Source organism: Salvelinus sp. IW2-2015, unplaced genomic scaffold (assembly GCF_002910315.2).
Source record: "Salvelinus sp. IW2-2015 unplaced genomic scaffold, ASM291031v2 Un_scaffold922, whole genome shotgun sequence".
NCBI classification, from domain to species: domain Eukaryota; kingdom Metazoa; phylum Chordata; class Actinopteri; order Salmoniformes; family Salmonidae; genus Salvelinus; species Salvelinus sp. IW2-2015.
This window is the reverse complement of record NW_019942647.1, coordinates 197584-219336: the sequence shown is the minus strand read 5'-3', so window position 1 is coordinate 219336 and position 21753 is coordinate 197584. Positions and strand designations below refer to the sequence as shown.

General features: G+C 45.6%; 1 protein-coding gene across 1 annotated transcript; it reads right to left on the bottom strand.

Moving 5' to 3' along the window:
• Positions 1 to 1926: 1926 nt before the first annotated feature.
• Positions 1927 to 7144, bottom strand: LOC112069161 (acid-sensing ion channel 2-like). The gene is made up of 3 exons (XM_070438435.1): positions 6975 to 7144; positions 6076 to 6696; positions 1927 to 1965 (listed from the first exon to the last, which is right to left on the bottom strand). Exons 2-3 carry the CDS (start codon positions 6649 to 6651, stop codon positions 1927 to 1929), a joined length of 615 nt encoding a protein of 204 aa, XP_070294536.1. The 5' UTR covers positions 6652 to 6696; positions 6975 to 7144.
• Positions 7145 to 21753: the final 14609 nt, after the last annotated feature.

The following is a 21753-nucleotide window of genomic DNA, read 5'->3' as shown; positions in this document are numbered from 1 at the left end:
CTGGCTTTACCACCTAGTCCAGCTCTCTCTCTCTCCATGCCTTGACATCCCATTTTCTCTCACCCTCTCTTTATTGACTGACTGGGGCTCCATCACGTTCTCTTTTTCGCTCACGTCCCTCCGTCTTCACTGACTCAAGCGCTCCCCTTCTCTCTCGAAAACCGCACCACGATCCAGAGACCACCAATTCACTACTTCACATGATCCACACTATTGCGGTGTCTTTTAAATAAACAGCAGGGCATGCACATTTCAAGCCAGGCCTCACCCCAGGTTTATTCTGCTGAACAGGTTGCTTTCCTGTCTCTGGGGTGTTTTAGAGGGGCGYACCAGGGAGAGTGAGTTAGCAGTGGTTCCCGTGCCCTTTAACAGACTGAGCCGTGCCCTGTAGGGACCGTAAAATGGCTTCGTAATGGCACATTAACGATGAATGGATCCATTCACATTAAGGATGTAATATGATGCATGGGGATTTCAAATGGAGTGAAATGCACAATTTTAAAACAAATAAAATGTTTAGTGAGAGGAAACATAATGTAGCCTACCCCCCTACCTGTTGGTGTTCTGTGCTGCTCTGATGGTGGGACATTTTTACATTTTAGTCATTTAGCAGACACTCTTATCCAGAGCGACTAGAGTTAAGTGTCTTGCTCAAGGGCACACCGACACATTTTTCAGTCGGCTCAGGGATTCGAACCACCGACCTTTCAGTTACTGGCCCAACACTCTTAACCTCTAGGCTATCTGACACCCAATAAACWTACTTCAAGTGGATATATCCCTTCATAGGGATCAGGGTTAAACACAGACACAACAATGTAGACATAGGCAATTGGCCATGTAGCTAGACYAATCTATTACAACCAGCCAGTCAGATGGGGCCACAGGTTGTGTAGTGCATAAATGCGGTGCTGAAAATACACCATTGTGGTTGTAACCCTTGGCCAGGCTGGGTCAGATGTATTGCTAATTAGCGTCTGTGTGAGGCCATGCTGGCTGGCTCTCATTAAGGTTGAGTGTGTGATAGGGCCCACCCTGGCATCAATCTGAGGGGATGCTACTGTAGAACTGCCACATTGAGCTGCATTCAGTCTGGCAGACACTGATGTAGCCTGTCACTGTGATCAATCAGCGTTTAATCAGGGCTGTAATAATCACACAGAGGGAGCATTACTTAACACAATCAGAATCACATTCACACATTATAAACACATAAACACACACACACACCCACAACAACACACACACACACACACACACACACACACACACACACACACACACACACACACACACACACACACACACACACACACACACACACACACACACACACACACACACACACACACACACACACACACACACACACACACCACACACGGCTCCAGCCTCACATACTGGCTACACAGACTTTTCAATTATTCTAATGTTTTTACATTTAGAATCTAACGCTCACACAAATGCAATCTGTTATTCACATGCGTAAAACATTTCAAATGTCACAAATCACATTGGACACTATCACTAGAATGGAAAAACACATTTCTGCTTTCTCTTTTGTGTAGTTTCTTATCTGTTCCAGTTCCATCTGTCACATCACATCTGACGCATGTTCCCACAATCCTCCCTGCGGTCATTCATCTCACAATGTCACTCAAACTCTGGTCCCTGTTGTGTCATGTAATACTCCAGTGTGTGTGTGTTTCTATTTCTGTGAATCTTTTTGACTTTGGTAGAAGGATATTATATTTTTGTGACAAAGGAAGGGGGAGAGTGGAAAGAGAAAGGAGAGACCAAGGAACAGGCAGTGGGCAGAGATTATGACAGTGCTTTCTTTGTAGACCTGTCAACATGACTCAGATTCAGAGTGTTTAACAGTCACATGTACAGGGTTGCAGGTGTGATTGCAGGGTAATGCAAATCTTAGGCCTCCAAGCGCAACATTCTCCTGACACAGGTCAACTGAGAGTCACAAGACACGACTCAAAAGCACTGAGAGCATATTACTCGCTAATGTTCAGTCTCTGGACAATAAAGTAGACAAGCTCAGGGCGAGGATCTCCTTCCAGAGAGACATCAGGGACTGTAACATACTCTGTTTCACGGATCATGGCTCTCTCCAGATATACTGTCCCCGTCCATACAGCCAGCTGGGTTCGTCAGTACATTGCGCAGCACACAGGAATAAAGAACTCCCGGGAAGAAGAAAGGCGGGGTTGTATGTTTCATGATTAACTACACGTAGTATCGTGAGTGTGATTGTGATAACGTACAGAAACTCAAGTCCTTTTGTTCACCCGACCTAGAATACCTCTGAATCAAATGCCGACGGTATCCTCCAAGATAATTCTCTCGGTTGTAGTAACAGCCAAACTGGAACCCACATATCCTGATGCCGCATTTATTGTAGCTGGGGATCTTAACAAAGCAAATTTGAGGAAAACGCTTCCAAAGTTCTATCAACCACATTGACTGTAGCACTCGCGCTGCTAAACACTAATGACTCAATTTTGCTGATCCCTTCCTATAGGCAGAAACTCAAACAGGAAGTAAACCGTGCTAAGGTCTATTTCAACGCTGGTCTGACCAATCAGAATCCATGCTTCAAGATTGTTTTGATCACACGGACTGGGATATGTTCCGGGTAGCCTCTGAGAATAACATTGATGTATACACTGACACGGTGACTGAGTTCATCAGGAAGTGTATAGCAGATGTTGTTCCACTGTGACCATTAAAACCTACCCAAATCAGAAACCGTGGATAGATGGCAGCATTCGCGCAAAACTGAAAGTGCAGACCACTGCATTTAACCATGGCAAGGTGACTGGGAATATGGTTGAATACAAACAGAGTAGTTATTCCCTCCGTAAGGCAATCAAACAGGCAAACGCGTCAGTACAGAGACAAAGTGGGGTCGCAATTCAATGGCTCAGAGACAAGACGTATGTGGCGGGTCTACAGACAATCACGGATTACAAAGGGAAAACCAGCCACGTTGCAGACACCGACATCTTGCTTCTGGACAAGCTAAACCCTTCTTTGCCCGCTTTGATGATAACACAGTGCCACCGACGTGGCACGCTCCCAAGGACTGTGGTCTATCCCTTCTCCGTGGCTGACATGGTAAGACATTTCAACTTGTTACCCTTCTTAAGGCTGCTGGCCCAGACGACCTCCTTAACAGCGTCCTCAGAGCATGCGCAGACCAGCTGGCTAGAGTGTTTACGGATATATTATCCCAGACTGCTGTCCCCACTTGCTTCAAGATGTCCACCATTGTTCCTGTACCCAAGAAAGCAAAGGTAACTGAACTAAATGACTATCGCCCCGTAACTCTCCCTTCTATCATCATGAAGTGCTTTGAGAGGCTAGTTAAGATTAATTTCACCTACAACTTACCTGACACCCTAGACCCACTTCAATTTGCATCACGTCCCAATAGATCCACAGACGATGTAATCGCCATCGCACTGCACACTGCCCTATCCCACCCCAGGTGGTGAAGGTAGGAAACAACACCTCCACATCGCTGATCCTCAACACTGGGGCCCACAAAAGGTGCGTACTCAGCCCCCTCCTGTACTCCCTCGTCACCCATGACTGCGTGGCCACGCATGCCCCACTCAATCACCAAGTTTGCAGACAACACAAGTTGTAGGCCTGACTACCAACAATGACGAGAGCCTACAGAGAGGTGGTGAGGGCCCTGTTAGAGTGGTGCGGGGAAAATAACTTCTCCCTCAACGTCCCAAAACGCAGTGGAGAAGGTGAAAAGCTTCAAGTTCCTTGGCGTACACATCACAACGATCTGGAATCACTGGTCACTTAATGGAACACTAGTCACTTTAATATATGTTTACATCATGCCTTACTCCAATTCATATGTTTATACTGAATTCTATTCTACTGTATATTAGTCAATGCCACTCCGACATTGTTCGTCCAAATATTTCTATACAGTACCTGTCAAAAGTTTGGACACACRTATTCATTCAAGGTTTTTTCTTTATTTTTACTATTTTCTACATTTTAGAATAATAGTGAAGACATCAAAACTTTGAAATACCACATATGGAATCATGTCGTAACTAAAAAAAGTGTTAAACAAATCAAAATATTTTTCAGCGATGACCCAACACACCTCCAGGCTGTGTAAGGGCTATTTGACCAATATGGAGAGTGATGGAGTGCTGCATCAGATGACCTGGCCTCCACAATCACCTGACCTTAACCCAATTGAGATGGTTTGGGATGAGTTGGACTGCAGAGTGAAGGAAAAGCAGCCAACAAGTGCTCAGCATATGTGGGAACTCCTTCAAAACTGTGCAAGGTTGTCATCAAGGCAAAGGGTGGCTACTTTGAAGAAACTCAAATATAAATACATCTGCAATAACATCTGCTATATATGTGTATGTAACCAATACAATTTCATTTGAAGAAACGTCACTAGTGCATAAATCACTACAGGGACTAGCAAGTATGACTACAGAGCATTCTTAGGTCCATATTTACACCTAAAGGATCCAACAGAGTTAACAGGAAATGACATATTGTCCAAACAGAGATTCCCAAAAGATTACTAGGTTACAGATTCACCATTGAAGAATGACTAATTCCTGACAGAATTAAAAATGAGTCACTGAGACCACACCAATTAAAACCAGTGAAGCTATTACTTTACACATGTAATGTCTTTGTGCAGTGACAGTGAGTGTGTCCCGAGATGAAAAACCAAGATATGAATCCATCTGTGACTACAAAACTGGGCGACCTGGAAGCCTCAACTCAGACAATCTACAAGCTGCCAGTATGCTGGTTTAGACAGAGAGTGATATCTTTGATATTCTCTTTTAATGACAAGAATGATTACACTCCTCAAAGGGAACCTCATCAAAGCAGATCAGATCCTAAAGGCATGTCTACAGCAGGGCCTGTGTGTGTGCTACTGCTCTATGGCTACAAGACAAAAAGCACTGAGGAAAACTCATTAGCAGCAACCTGTACTTGTGGCCTACAAACTGTAGCTGGGCAAGAGCTGTAACTGGGCAACAAGAGCTATAACTAGGCCACAAGAGCTGTAACTGGCCAACTAGACCTGTACGTGGACAAGAGCAGTAACTGGTCAACAAGAGCTGTTACTGGGCAACACAAGATGTCCCTGGGCAACGAGAGATGTACGTGGACAAGAGCTGTAACTGGTCAACAAGAGCTGTTACTGGGCAACACAAGATGTCCCTGGGCAACTAGAGATGTCCCTGGGCAACTAGAGATGTCCCTGGGCAACTAGAGATGTCCCTGGGCAACTAGAGATGTCCCTGGGCAACTAAAGATGTCCCTGGGCAACTAGAGATGTCCCTGGGCAACTAGAGCTGTAGCTGGGAAACAAGAACTGTAAACTGGGCAACAACAGCTGTAACTGGGCAACAAGAGATGTAACTGGGAAACAAGAGATGTAACTGGCCAACAAGAGCTGTATGTGGACAAGAGCAGTAACTGGGCAACAACAGCTGTAACTGGCCAACTAGAGTTGTATGTGGACAAGACCAGTAACTGAGCAACAACTAGAGTTGTAACTGGGCAACAACAGCTGTAACTGGGTAACAAGAGCTGTAGCTGGGTAACAAAAGCTGTCATTCCATGAAATCTGAAATGATGTCACGTGTTTAGCCCAAAGACAAACTACTTATTCCATATTTATGGGAACTATCAAGAGACCTGTAGCACAGACTGTAAAAACATCAAGAGCTGTCCTGTGGATGAAATAAAGAAAACAATAGCAGGACAGCTGCAGAGTGTGTGCTTGCAGTACACAATCACTAAAAAACTACCTGTAGATGGAAGTACAAAAATATCAAGAGAATTACACAGCAGGGGACCCACAGTGGCATGGGAGGAAACAGCCTCAGCTACCAACATACATCAAGTCAACTTGTAGACCATATCACAGAACACACATTAACACTTGACAGACAAAGCCTTCTGAGTGAGAGACTCAACTGCGCTGCAGTWGCAGCAGATCTGACCCATGCCAGACCTGAGCAAAGACAGGGAGACTATGAGTAGACTTACGATTTTGAAGTCTTTGTGGCTGCACTCCTGGCCTTGGTATCGGCAGTAGAGCATCATCTCCTTAAGGTCGTGGCCCACTCTCTCGGTGAACTCACGCATGCTGAAGGACTTGGGCCTGTAGGCGGTGAAGTTGGCCTTGTCCGTGAGGAAGGCCAGGACGTGGGGCTCGGCCAGCTGGGGCTCAGGGATCCTCAGGTGGACYTCCAGCAGGGCCAGCAGCTCCCCAGCGTGGTACAGGTCATTGCGGGACAGGCGGCTGAAGCGGTAGGCGTTGAGGTTGCACACGGTGACGGCAGGGAACACCAAGCTGCTCGACATCACGGCATCCACGCTCGTCACATGGGGGTAGGAAAGGAAGTAGGCCAGGCGCTCMGCACTCTCCATGGCCAGGAGGCCCAGGCAGGCCAGCAGAGCGGCGGCCCAGAGCAGGCGGCGAGGTGTTGGCCGGCCGTAGGGGAAGATGAAGCGCAGGCCGTGTAGCGTGCTGGTGTGGGAGAAGGCCTGCCAGGAGGACGGGTGCAGACTGGAGCTCTCATGGCTCCCCTCACTGCCACAACTATCCTTTAGGTCCATCATGGCCCCTCTGGTCCCACAGCCAAGGACGCCCCAATACACAGACACCTACAGAGACACACACACATACACAGAGAGAGAGAGAAAGAATGAGAGAGCGAGAGAGAGAGAGCTAGAGAGCAGGAGAGGCAATGCAATGAGAGCCCTGAGCTACCACCTAGAAAAGGAACACATAATCACACGTTCAGTTCGCACAGAGAAAGAGAAAGGGGAGAGGGGGAGTGTCCCAAACATACACACCTGCAGCACAGAAAGAGTGACAAACACAGAGACACAGAGCAAAATAAAGCAACCCAGAGAATCAAGCCAAAGACAGACCTACAGACAGAGAGAGAGGAAGAGCACGAGGCAGAGATCTTCACAACCCCCAAGTCCTTACTCCAGATAGAAAAGAGAGAGCGTGAAGAATAGAAAGATGCACCCCCAGGGCATCCCTTCCTTCCGCGCCTCCACTCTTTCTCTGTCCCTAGTTACTCTGGATGCCAGCCTCTCTGTGCCTGAAACCTCCCCCCTCCGCTCCTCCAACATCCCCCCGCCCTCTCTCCTTCTCTCAGTGACRGTTTTCGTTGTCAGGATCCCAGAGGTAAGTCCACTGTGACACAGAGTGAGAGAGTCATTTAAGCCACGAGCCAATCAAAGCCACCTCTGTGTATTCAGTGTCCCCACTTCACACACACACTCAACTCTCTGGATCTCCCTGTGCGACTAATGACAAGCCTAAGCACCTCTTGTTCAGCCTAGCGAGATGACATCCAGCCCTTGTGTGAGTGTGTGTGAGTCTGAGAGTGTGTGTGCGCGTGAGAGAGAAAGGGAGAGAAGGGGAGAGAGAGGGGGAAGGGAGGGATGGAGATAGAGCTGCTGATGTACAGTGCCGCCAGTTTGTCGCGCATGCCGATCCAAACTCCTCCCGTTCTCCTCTGGCCAGACGCATCCGCTGATTCCGCTCTCCCTCCTRTGCCCAGCTCATCCATGGAGCCAGTGAACAACAGTGGAGCCAGAAGAGACGCACACGCTTACACACGCTCGCGCAGAGAGAGAGGATAGAGCACACACAAACACACTCCTCCTCTCCACAGTCTCTTATTGAATCTGCTTCTGTTTTTCTTTCCCTCTTGCTCTCATTTTTCTTTTCCGCCCGCCTGTTTTCATATTCCCCATCTCACCACTAACCGACTGACGGATGGATGCAGGACGCAGATTGTCAGGGAGACGGATGGTTAGGGAAAGGTGGAGGAGAGAGATCACGCATGAGGAGTGGTGGAGAGGGATGGAGAGAGACAGAAGGAGGGGGGGCAAGGAGAGGGGAAGCAAGAGAAAGACAGAAAGTCCCCACTCCCCCACTYATAACAAACACTGCATTTTGTGCCCAGCGGGCAAAGATTGCACAGAGATGTCACACAGAGAGAAGTAATGCAGAGACATAACCCCAAATGTGTYTGTTCTGTGTATCCCTGTGTATGTGTGTTAGCGTGAGTGAGATATATCACAAAGAYTCTGTATGAGAGAACTTGTMTGTTGAAGCTACATTTGACCCAGAGATATGTAACAGTGTGTGTCGGTAGAGGGGGTGGCAGGGGTATAGRGTGGAGAGAGCAYGGCTGCATGTGCCAAGTAATACAAGGAGACAAGGGGAGACCGAGYGGGACTGAGAAGAGAAAGGAGTGTGGCTATGTGTGCAAAAAGAGAAGAAGAGACAATCGAGGGAGAGGAAGAGCATAGTAAATGGAGAGGGCTACAYATTTGATGAAATAGAAACAGACATGGAGTTAGGGGCGGTAAGAGCATGTATGTGGCTAGCCAATAAGAAGATAATTATAAACTGGTTGTTTCGAGCCCTGAATGTTGATTGGCTGACAGCTGTGGTATATCAGACCATATATCACGGGTATGACAAAACTTTTATTTGTACTGCTCTAATTACGTTGGAAACCAGTTTATAATAGCAATAAGGCACCTCAGTTTTTTGTTGTTGTATATGGCCAATATACCACAGCTAAGGGCTGTGTCCAGGCACTCCACGTTGTATCGTGAATAACAACAGCCCTTAGCCGTGGTATATTGGCCATATACCACACCTCCTCAGGCCTTATTTCTTAAATATAGTCCTCTACACAGGGCCGGTTCCAGGCATAAGCAACATAAGCAGGTTTTGGGAACTCAGTTGGTGTTGAGAATCAGACTAGTAAAAGTTTGAAACTTGGTCGTACATCATCAGTTTCTCGCTTGTTTTGTCAGTCACTGACAGTCACACAATTAGCAATGTGAGCTAACAATTTTTACATTTTAATGTCCAGAGTGACTTACAGTTAGTGCATTCACATTAAGATAGCTAGGTGGGACAACCACACATCACAGTAAGTACAGTTTTCCTCAATAAAGTAGCTGTCAGCAAAGTCAGAGCTAGGAAGAGGAAAAAGTCAAGTGCAAGAGTTAGTTCACAAAAGTTATTTTGTTGTTGTTGATGTTTTCGGAAGATGGGCAGGGAATCAGCTGTCCTAGTTTCAGGGGGAAGCTGGTTCCACTATTGGGGTGCCAGGACAGAGGGGAGCTTGGACTGGGCTGAGGGGGAGCTGCCCTACCACAGGGGTGGGAGGGCCAAGAGACCAGAGGTGACAGAACAGAGTACACGGGTTGGGGTGTAGGGTTTGAGCATAGCCTGAAGGTAGGGAGGGGCATTTACTCTAGTTGCTCCGTAGGCAAGTACCATGGTCTTCAAATGGAAGCTTCATATGGAAGTGTTGGGGATGAATCAGAATGAGTTGGGTAACATAGATAAGATGTTTTATTTTCATAATATGCTTGTGAGATACTTGTCATTAAAATCTTTCCCTTTGTCTATAGGGTTGGTAGTTGTAGTTATCACTTCTGTGATAGGGCTTAGTAACTTGGGGCCAGAGAGGTCGAGAGGTCAGGCTTGTCTTCATATGTCAATGTAACTATTCCTAAACCATGTGAAGGGATGGCGTTATTAATGGGGAACCATTGTCGCTATCTCATACAATGTCTGTACYCCAGTCACTCCCTACTTTTCTCATTGGGGGAAAGAGTATGGCTGTGTCTGGAACCATTGTATTTCCCKTCTGAGGTTGCCCTTATCTTGACCTAGTATTTGACCTAAGAGGCTCACTGTCTGATTTTGAGTTTGTCCAGGTTTGGGAGTATCTAGGATTGACAATTGATATATGCCATTGGATGAGGTAATGTTTTGGTAGACAGTGAAGTATCAAGGATGAGATTAGAACCTTGTTTAGGAGACCAAATTGAACGATAATTTATAGCGAATGCTGTCTCTGTATGGGATACTCCTCTCTAAAGTAAAAATCTTTCTTTGTGAAGCAGTTCCTGCGGTTTGTCATGTTGACTAGGGGGTGGATCTTTGCTATAAAAGATCTCAGTTGCCATTATATTGACCACTCTCAACTTTTCATTAGAGATACTGAAATGTTGAAAGTCAAATGCTATTGCAAAAGCTTAATGATTATTAAAGGTGAAGTTTAAGTATAACTCTGACTGGTGTGTGGTTTACTCTCTCATCATTTGGTAATACAGGAAATTGCCAGGACAGAAGCCAGTGGAGAGTGTGAAGGAACGGGGTGACATGGGAGAACTTTTTAGATTGGTAAGTTAGTCTAGCCAGTTACTATGTCCAAATACCGACCAGGCATGCATTCCCAGGGGCCTTGACCTCCAGGGGACCCTCATTGATTTTGTTAGTCACCTTCAATCAGATTTCAGTAACATGGCATAAGTCATGGCTGAAAACATTTCTCTCCGCCCCATGGCAAAATGTGTAGAACTGCAGAAAACTTGCATTAAAATGGCAACATTTTCTCTAGACCCCATGGCAAAATGTGTAGAATTGCAGGAAATGTACTTTAAAACATAAATTTCTCTCTCCACCGTCAAGAGGGGGGCCACTGAAATGTTTTGCGTTGGGGGCCCAACCAAATCTTGCTTAGGGCCCCTGAATGCAATGTAACATTCACAGTTTTAATATCTCAATTTTCCTGTTGCCCTCCCACTAAACTAACTAGCCTACTGCTTACATGATCACTATATGGGTTGACAAGGAAGCATTCAATTATCTTTATCTAGAAATCAATAGTCTGTTTAAATATATAGGCTAGGCTATAAAATGTGAGAGAGCATGGCAAAACTGGCCAACCCCTGAATGCTACAGCAGCAGCATGGTTTGTGAACAATGTAGTTGGCGCCAGAGCTAATTTTGACCAATGGGTAGGCAATTTAGATATCCATTGGCTGTAGGCTAGACTTTTGCTTTTAATTTCTGAACAGAAAAATGAGGACTTGCCTGTAGACTACCCCAGGCCTGAATTAGCCTAGGTTGACTAGATTTGGTTTGTAAATCTGGGAATGAGGCAGAAGTCATTTAGTCAGAGATATTAGAGACACACTTAGCATATTATATACTAATAAAAGCCGAAGGCGTTTTATCCAAATTAACATCTATAGAGACGTTCCCACAAGTTGTGATTGTGGTGTGCTTGTTGCAAATTCCTTCCAGCTCTTAACTCTTTCCCTATTGAGACTAAACTTTGCATCCCTCTTTCTTTTTAAACCCAACGTCATTTTTTTAATATACATTCATCATCAACTGTGGGACCACCACGGTTGAGACATGTAAAGTAGATATGTCAACATGTAAAGTAGATATGTCGGTTCAAGCTCTGTAGGCCTATGCAGCGAAAGTGGCTTGGCGCGTGGCAAATGATGGGTTTACACACTTGAATCACAAATGACAGGGGCAGTTACTGTAGTCATAATCTTTGCCTGAACAGACCATCCTTGAACAACACAACTTGCATGCCTGTGTGATTCATTCTCTTTTATGGTAAGTTTGAGTTATATTATCCATATAATAGGCTACATAATAGGCTACCGCTAGGACTTGTTTTGCCCATTCGCTACAGATACCTGGAAGATTGACCTACCTTTGCGCTAGTGCTTTGATGATCGATCCTTGCGTGGAGCATAAAGTGAGTCATATTCTTTATCAGTAGTCTGTCCCATCACCTCTTGTGGGGTCTGTGTCAGTAACCACGTTTCCATCCAACCATCTCATGCGGATGAATTACCTGACGTTTGATGGAAACATGACATTCCAGTACAATTTTAGAAATGCCAACAGACAATGTTCGTTCATGTTGGGATCATTTTGTGTCGGTAAAATGTATTATGCGAATAATGTCGGTGGAAGAGCCTTTATAAGCAAATATTGATATAATAACTATCATATAGTTATATAACTGAGAGTGAAGTGATGATACACTATATATACAAAAGTATGTGGACACCGCTTCAAATGAGTGGATTCGGCTATTTCAGCCACACCGTTGCTGAAAGGTGTATAAAATCGAGCACACCGCCATGCAATCTCCATAGACAAACATTGGCAGTAGAATGGCCTTACTGAAGAGCTCAGTGACTTTCAACGTGGCACCGTCATAGGACGCTACCTTTCCAACAAGTCCGTTCATCACATTTCTGCCCTGCTAGAGCTGCCCGTCAACTGTAAGTGCTGTTATTGTGAAGTGGAAACGGAGCAACAACGGCTCAGCTGCAAAGTGATAGACCACACAACCTCAAAGAACAAGACCGCCGAGTGCTGAAGCGCATAAAAATCGTCTGTCCTCGGTTGCAACACTCACTACCGAGCTCCAATCTGCCTCTGGAAGCAACATCAGCACAATAACTGTTCATGAAATGGGTTTCCATTGCCGAGCAGCCGCACATAAGCCTAAGATCACCATACACATGCCAAGCGTCGGCTGGAGTGGAGTAAAGCTTACCACAATTGGACTCTGGAGCAGTGGAAACACATTCTCTGGAGTGATGAATAACGCATCACCATCTGGCAGTCCAACGGAAGAATCTGGGTTTGTCGGATGCCAGGAGAACACTACCTGCCTGAATGCATAGTGCCAACTGTAAAGTTTGGTGGATGAGCAATAATGGTCTGGGGTTGTTTTTCATGGTTCGGGCCCCTTAGTTCCAGTGAAGGGGAATCTTAACGCTACAGCATACAATGACATTCTAGACGATTCTGTGCTTCCAAATTTGTGCCAACAGTTTGGGGAAGGCCCTATCCTGTTTCAGCATGACAATTCCCCCGTGCAAAGCAAAACGGTTTGTCGACATCGGTGTGGAAGAACTTGACTGGCCTGCACAGAGCCCTGACCTCAACCCCATCGAACAGCTTTGGAATGAATTGGAACTCCGACTGCGAGCCAGGCCTTATCGCCCAACATCAGTGCCCGACCTCACTAATGCTGTTGTGGCTGAATTGAAGCAAGTCCCCSCAGCAGTGTTCCAGCTGATGAAACTGTGGGTTTGCACAACTTAAGAACTTCTGCACAAACTGTCAGAAACCGTCTCAGGGAAGCTCATCTGCATGCACGTCTTCCTCACCAGGGTCTTGACCAGACTGCAGTTTAGCGTCGTAACCGACTTCAGTGGGCAAATGCTCGCCTTCGATAGCCACTGGCACGCTGGAGAAGTGTGCTCTACACAGGTTAACTGTACCGGGCAGATGGCAGACATGTGGGCGAGCAGTTTGCTGATGTCAATGTTGTGAACAGAGTGCAGCATGGTGGCGGTGGGGTTATGGTATGGGTAGGCATAAGCTATGGACAAGTAACACATTTGCATTTTATCGATGGCAATTTGACGTGACGAGATCCTGAGGCCCATTGTCGTGCTGCCATTCATCCGCCGCCATCACCTCATGTTTCAGCATGATAATGCACAGCCCCTTGTCGCAAGGATCTGTACACAACTATTGGAATCTGAAAATGTCCCAGTTCTTCCATGGCCTGCATACTCACCAGACATGTCACCCATTGAGCATGTTGGGATGCTCTGGATCAACGTGTACGGCGGCGTGTTCCAGTTCACACCAATATCCAGCAACTCCGCGCAGCCATGGAAGAGGAGTGGGACAACATTTCACAGGCCACAATCAACAGCCTGATCAACTCTATGTGAAGGAGATGTGTCAAATTGCATGAGGCAAATGATGGTCACAACAGACACGGACTGGTTTTCTGATACACACCCCTACTTTTTTTTTAAAGGTATCTGTGACCAGCAGATGCATATCTGTATTCCCAGTCATGTGAAATCCATAGATTAGAGCCTAATTAATTTACTTCAATTGACTGATTTCCATATATGAACTGAAACTCAGTAAAATATTTGAAATGATTGAATGTTGCATTTATATTTTTGTTCAGTGTAAAAATTCAAGTCTGTGAGCTCTTGAGATACTTAGTGTGTCAGGCTGTGTGTGTGACACAAATATCAGTAGCGGACTAGCCATCTGGAATTCCAGGCAAATGCCAGTTGGGCTGGTCCATATATAGCCCAGTGGGCCTGTTTAACTGCGCAAAAGGATCATTCTCTTGCTAATACTGGGGGCCTCAAGGAAAAAAATGGTCCGGTGTGTTAAAAATGCCAAGGCCAATTTCTGTTCCCAGTCCGCCACTGTATCAGTCAATCATATTTCTCTCAAATGAAATTTGCAGTCGTCCCAAACAGCTGTGGGGTTGCTGGCTCCTTAACGACTTAATTAAGCAAATCTCCCCTTCCCCATTGAAGTAATGAGCATAGTTTTACAGGGATTAGCCGTCTCCTGGGTTGGAGATAAGTCTTTATTATTTACCACCTTTTCTGTACTTAGCAAATGCTATCCATCTTGAGTGGATTAATTTTTCTCCATTTAGCCAACTACCAGGGATATTCTACAGAGGATGCAGCAGCAGTTGCCTTACCCAAAGTCATATACTAATGCAATGACATAAAACCAACCACTCAGCCAGGATATTGTAGTCTTCCTGCAGTATGCATTGTTAAATTTGCACTGCATAATGGAATTCATTTCATGCTCTTGCAGCTGTCTAACTCCTCACACTGGAAAGCGTTGACATCTACCTGAGGGTGTTCATAACCTGCCAATTTAGTGATGAAAATATATTAAAAAGTTACTATCACACTATAATTTCACTCCAAGTATCAATGTATTAATTTATTTGCTAGGTTGCGTTAGCTAGAGCTAGCCGGCTGTACCGGCGCTAAAACTTCTGTATTTTTTAATCCTTAGAGCTTGTTCTCCATCTTCTTTTTAATTAGTGAGCCATCATGTTTTCAGCACTTTTATTCCATGACTGATCAACACTTTTCTCATGGCTCTCTCTCATCTCTCTGCAGCAGATGTGGCAATATGTTTAGAACATCAAATCGCAAGATCGAATCACAATATATATGTAGAGAGAATTGTGTGAATTGCAATATATATCGTATCGGGAGGTCCCTGGCACTTCTCAGCCCTACCTGCCATGGAATGTGAAATACTCTGTCATCCATTTTCCCTCAGAGGTCAGTGGATGAGTCCCTAAACCTCGGAGTTATGTTATTAATGTGAATCACAATCATGATGAGTCACCCTGCAAATGACAGAAAGTTAACTTCCTTTTCCACCAGAGATAAAAGGCCTCCTCTACCCCAGGGTTCGAGTGAAAAGAAAACGACCACAGAGGAGAGTATTGTGTTGACATTTTATCAAATAATTAAAGAAAGAGTCCCTGATACGCTTGTGGAGAATGAACAAGTAAGTTAATTACTCTTTCGTCACATAATGGCTTATGAAAAATAATAAGCTCTTAGTAGAAGATAATTAGGGAGTATTAAACATGGGGAGTGTGATGGAGTAGGAGAGTGGCACTGGTTCATTACTACAGCAGGGTTGGGGTGATGAAGTTAAAGGGCGGATGTTTCAGCCAATGATAGATAGATATATCTATATATTATATATTACATACACAGTGCATTCGGAAAGTATTCAGACCCCTTGACTTTTTCCACATTTTGTTATGTTACAGCCTTATTCTAAAATGGTTTAAATTTGACCACATAATGACAAAGCAAAATCTGAAATATCARATTAGTACTTTGTTGAAGCACCTTTGGCAGTGATTACAGCCTRGAGTCTTCTTGGGTATGAKYCAACAAGCTTGGCACACCTGTATTTGGGGAGTTTKTCCCATTCTCTCTGCAGATCCTCTCAAGCTCRTTCAGGTTGGATGGGGAGTGTCGCTGCACAGSTATTTTRAGGTCTCTCCAGAGATATTCGYTCAGGTTCAAGTCCTGGCTCTGGCTMGGCCACTCAAGGACGTTCAGAGACTTGTCCCGAAGCCACTCCTGCATTGTCTTGGCTGCGTACTTAGGGTKWTTSTCCTGTTGGAAGGTGAACCTTCYCCCCAGCCTGAGGTCCTGAGCAGMTTTTCATTAAGGATCTCTCTTTACTCTGCTCCGTTCATCTTTCCCTCGATCCTGACTAGTCTCCCAGTCCCTGCTACTTAAAAACATCCCCACAGCATGATGCTGCCACCATCATGCTTCACCGTAAGGATGGTGCCAGGTTTCCTCCAGATGTGACGCTTGGCTTTGATGTGACGCTTTGGCCTCGACTTGGCGCTCCGGTACCGCTTGCCGTGTGGTAGCAGAGAGAACAGTCTATGACTAAGGTGGCTGGAGTCTGACAATTTTTAGGGCCTTCCTCTGACACCGCCTGGTATAGAGGTCCTGGATGGCAGGAAGTTTGGCCCCAGTGATGTACTGGGCCGTTTACACTACCCTCTGTAATGCCTTGCGGTCGGAGGCCGAGCAGTTACAATACCAGGCAGTGATGCAACCTGTCAGGATGCTCTCGATGGTGCAGCTGTAGAACTTTTTGAGGATCTGAGGACCCATGCCAAATCTTTTCAGTCTGCTGAGGGGGAATAGGTTTTGTCATGCCCTCTTCACGACTGCCTTGGTGTGCTTGGACCATGTTAGTTTGTTGGTGATGTGGACACCAAGGAATGTGAAGCTCTCAACCTGCTCCACTGCAGCCCCGTCGATGAGAATGGGGGCGTGCTCTGTACTCTTTTTCCTGTAGTGCACAATCATCTCCTTTGTCTTGATCACGTTGAGGGAGAGGTTGTTGTCCTGGCACCACACGGCCAGATCTCTGACCTCTCTATAGGCTGTCTCATCATTGTTGGTGATCAGGCCTACCACTGTTGTATCATCGGCAAATTTAATGATGGTGTTGGAATCGTGCCTGGCCGTGCAGTCATGAGTGAACAGGGAGTACAGGAGGGGACTGAGCACGCACCCCTGAGGGGCACCTGGTTTGAGGATCAGCGTGGTGGATGAGTTGTTACCTACCCTTACTGCCTGGGGGCAGCCCGTCAGGAAGTCCAGGATCCAGTTGCAGAGGGAGGTGTTTAGTCCCAGGGTCCTTAGCTTGTTGATGAGCTTTGAGAGCACTATGGTGTTGAACGCTGAGCTGTAGTCAATGAATAGCATTCTCACATGGGCTGGAAAGGGCAGTGTGGAGTGCAATAGAGATTGCATCATCTGTGGATCTGTTGGGGCGGTATGCAAATTGTAGTGGTCTAGGGTTTCTGGGATAATGGTGTTGATGTGAGCCATGTCCAGCCTTTCAAAGAACTTCATGGCTACAAAAGTGAGTGCTACGGGTCGGTAGTCATTTAGGCAAGTTACCTTAATTTTCTTGGGCACAGACACTCTGCTGGTCTGCTTAAAACATGTTGGTATTACAGACTCGGACAGGGAGAGAGGTTGAAAATGTCAGTGGAGACACTTGCCAGTTGGTCAGTGCATGCTCACAGTACACGTCTTGGAAATCCGTCTGGACCTGCGGCCTTGTGAATGTTGACTTTTTTAAAGGTCTTACTCACATCGGCTGCGGAGAGCATGATCACACAGTCTCCCGGAACAGCTGGTGCTACCATGCATGTTTCAGTGTTATTTGCCTCGAAGCGAGCATAAGTAGCTTAGCTCACCTAGTAGGCTCGTGTCACTGGGCAGCTCGCACCTGTGCTTCCCTTTGTAGTCTGTAATGGTTTGCAAGTCCTGCCATATCTGTCGAACGTCAGAGCCGGTGTAGTACGATTCGATTTTAGTCCCGTATTGACGCTTTGCCTGTTTGATGGTTCGTCAGAGGGCATAGCGGGATTTCTTATAAGCTTCCAGGTTAGAGTCCCACTCCTTGAAAGCAGCAGCTCTAGCCTGTAGCTCAGTGCGGATGCTGCCTGTAATCCATGGCTTCTGGTTGGGGTATGTACGGTCACTGTGGGGCCGACGTTATCGATGCACTTATTGATGAAGCCAATGACTGATGTGTTGTACTCCTCAATGCCATCGGAGGAATCCCGGAACATATTCCAGTCTGTGCTAGCAAAACAGTCATGTAGCTTAGCATCTGCTTCATCTGACCACTTTTTTATTGATCTAGTCACTGGTGCTTCCTGCTTTAATTTAAGGTTGTAAGCAGGAATCAGGAGGATAGAATTATGGTCAGATTTGCCAAATGGAGGGAGAAGGAGCGCTTTGTATGCGTCTGTGGAGTAGAGCTGGTCCAGAATTCTTTTCTCCTCTGGTTGCACATTTAACATGATGATAGAAATTTGGTAAAACGGTTTTAAGTATCCCTGCATTAAAGTCACCGGCTACTAGGAGCGCCGCCTCTGGGTGAGCGTTTTCCTGTTTGCTTATGGTGGATTACAGCTCATTCAATGCTGTCTTAGTGCCAGCCTCTGATTGTGGTGATATGTAAACAGCTACGGTAGTGTGGTCTACAGCTTATCATGAGATACTCTACCTCAGGTGAGCAATAGCTCGAGACTTCCTTAGATATCGTGCACCAGCTGCTATTTAAAAAAATACATAGTCCGCCGTCCCTTGTCTTACCAGACACCCCTGTTCTATCCTGCCGGTACAGCGTATAACCAGCCAGCTGTGTGTTGACAGTGTCGTCGTTCAGCGACGACTCCGTGAAGCATAAGATATTATAGTATTTAATGTCCCGTTGGTTGTTTAATCTTCTGCGTAGGTCATTGATTTAATTCTCCAAAGATTGCACGTTTGCTAGCAGAATGTAGGGAAGTGGGGGTTTATTCGATCGCCTACAAATTCTCAGAAGGCAGCCCGCCCTTCGGCCCCATTTCTCCACCTCCTCTTCACGCAAATCACAGGGATCTGGGCCTGTTCCCGAGGAAGCAGTATATCCTTCGCGTCACGCTCGTCAGACTGGTGAACGAAAAAAAAGGATTCTGCTAGTCCGTGGTGAGTAATCGCAGCCCTGATGTCTAGAAGTTATTTTCAGTTATAAGAGACGTTAGTGGCGACATTATGTACAAAATAAGTCGAAAAATAAGTTAAAGAATGCAAATAAATGAAGGAAGAAAAACAATCGTTTGGGGACACGTAAAACGTCTGCCTTCCTCACATTTTCCATGTGAGAAATTGCCAAGAAACTGAAGATCTCGTACATTGCTGTGTACTACTCCATTCACAGAACAGCACAAACTGGCTCTAAACAGAATAGAAAGAGGAGTGGGAGGCCCCGGTGCACAACTGAGCAAGAGGACAAGTGCATTAGAGTGTCTTGTTTGAGAAACAGACGCCTCACAAGTCCTCAACTGGCAGCTTCATTAAATAGTACCCGCAAAACACCATTCTTAACATCAACCATGAAGAGGTGACTCCGGGATGCTGGTCTTCTAGGCAGAGTTGCAAAGAAAAAGCCATATCTCAGACTGGCCAATAAAAAGATTAAGATGGGCAAAAGAACACAGACACTGGACAGAGGAAGATTGTCCATAACACTTTTTTCCAGACAAATCTAAGTTTGAGGTGTTCGGATCAAAGAAGAACATTCGTGAGAAGCAGAAAAAATGTAAAGATGCTGGAGGACGGTCAAGCACGGTGGAGGCAATGTGATGGTCTGGGGGTGCTTTGGTGGTGGTAAAGTGGGATATTTGTACAGAGTAAAAGGGATCTTGAAGGAAGGCTATCACTCCATTTTCAAACACCATGCCAACAGGACAATGACCCAAAGCACAGCTCCAAACTAAACTAAGAACTATTTAGGGAAGAAGAAGTCAGCTGATATTCTGTCTATATTGGAGCGGCCAGCACAGTGACCAGATCTCAGCCCTATGGAGCTGTTGTGGAAGCAGCTTGACCGTATGGTACATAAGAAGTGCCCATCAAGCTAATACAATTTGTGGGAGGTGCTTCAGGAAGCATGGGGTGAAATCTCTTCAGATTACCTCAACAAATGGTCTGCAAGGCTGTCATTGCTGCAAATGGAGGATTCTTTGACAAAAGCAAAGTTGGAAGAACACAATTATTATTTCAATAAAAATTTAAAAAACATTATTTATAACCTTGTCAATGTCTTGACTATATTTCCTATTCATTTTGCAACTCATTTCATGTATGTTTCCATGGAAAACAAGGACATTTCTAAGGGACTCCAAACCTTTGAACGGTAGTATGCACACACACACATCTGGTTTCAGCATGGGAATACAAAGTACATCACTGGACCTGAGCCGGCTAGACCCACCTTGTTACACCTATATATAATTGGAACATGTGCAGACGACAGTAGAGTTTACCCTCCAACAGCTCAGATCTTACCAGCTGAGACTTTAATAAGTCTTACATACACACGGCACTGCCTGTAAGGCATAACACAGCAGTGGGGGGGTGAGCCACTGCCCCCTACTGGTAGTACATGTTCGGGTAAGGAAAATGGGATATATGAACAAAAGTTCCACAGGTAAAAGACCATGGTCGTGTTCGAGAGCATCAAAACAGTGATGCATCATGGGAAAATGTTGACTGACTGGTCAATATTGAGTAGTTAATTAGGATGCAAGGTGATTTGAATTGTAGGTCAGTCTGTCTACAAGTCAAGTTTGGAGGGGTGGGTGGGGTAGTACAGAAAGTAAGGCTGTTTAGTGATGCCTCAGAGAGGTTGGTGGTGGTGAAGTTTTGGCGTGGGCCTCCCATCCTGCTGGTTTAGCCCAGATAAGACCCCATTTGTCAAGTTGTGACTGTCCCAGCCGCCCAGGGCTCCACCAGACAGAGCTGGATGAATATATTTGGCCAAGCAGGAAAAAAGGATTTAACTCCACAGAGACTAAAACCCCAGAAAATCCCTCCCCTAAAGTCTCTACACAATTGTAATGCATGGTGAACAGGCTGGAGCAGAACATGGCCAGAGGAAGAGGATAGGAGAGACAGAGGAAATAGCAATAAGACAGAAATGGAGAAAGAAGAGCATGGTACAGAATGACAGTCAGAAGGCTCCTGGACTATTTAAGGTCATTCACTTCAGGCTGATACTTCAGTTCACGCCACGTTTCATCAGCGCCATCAATGTTTAAAATAGTGTTAGTTGACTGAAAGACAAGAAAACTGTTTAAAAACTTTAAATTGAAAAAAAGATTTGCAGTTCCAATTAAGTGACAATGGCTATGAACAGCAGGATACTCTCCAATGAAATCTTGCAACACCGGTGCCTAATTACAGCACACCACCACGATGCAATTAAACCAGAAGTGTAGATCAATCAAGCCAGGGTTTAAATGGACATTTAATTGTAATGTTTGATTTTCCATATACTGTTCCTATTAGTAAGTGCATTCTCATGCATTTTCATTCTCACTCACAACAAAGACCGCAAATTAGAGAGACAAGAAAATCAGAGACCATTTCAGTTGTGTATAGTGTATTATTGAACAGAAGTCTTCTTTAATATATACATGTTTTACAAGACATTATGTGCACATACAGTAGTTAGCTATGATTTACAGAAGACTGCACTGTGAAGTAAAAAAATATACAAAACATCAGCCAGCAGGTCTTCAAACAGGGGGATGACTGTCTATGGGATGTACCCGTAGCACGTAACAGTATGGGATGTAGCCGTAGCACGTAGCAGTATGGGATGTAGCCGTAGCAGTATGGGATGTACCCGTAGCAGTATGGGATGTAGCCGTATGGGATGTAGCCGTATGGGATGTAGCCGTATGGGATGTAGCCGTATGGGATGTAGCCGTATGGGATGTACCCGTAGCACGTAGCCGTATGGGATGTACCCGTATGGGATGTAGCCGTATGGGATGTACCCGTAGCACGTAGCCGTATGGGATGTACCCGTAGCACGTAGCCGTATGGGATGTACCCGTAGCCGTATGGGATGTACCCGTAGCCGTATGGGATGTA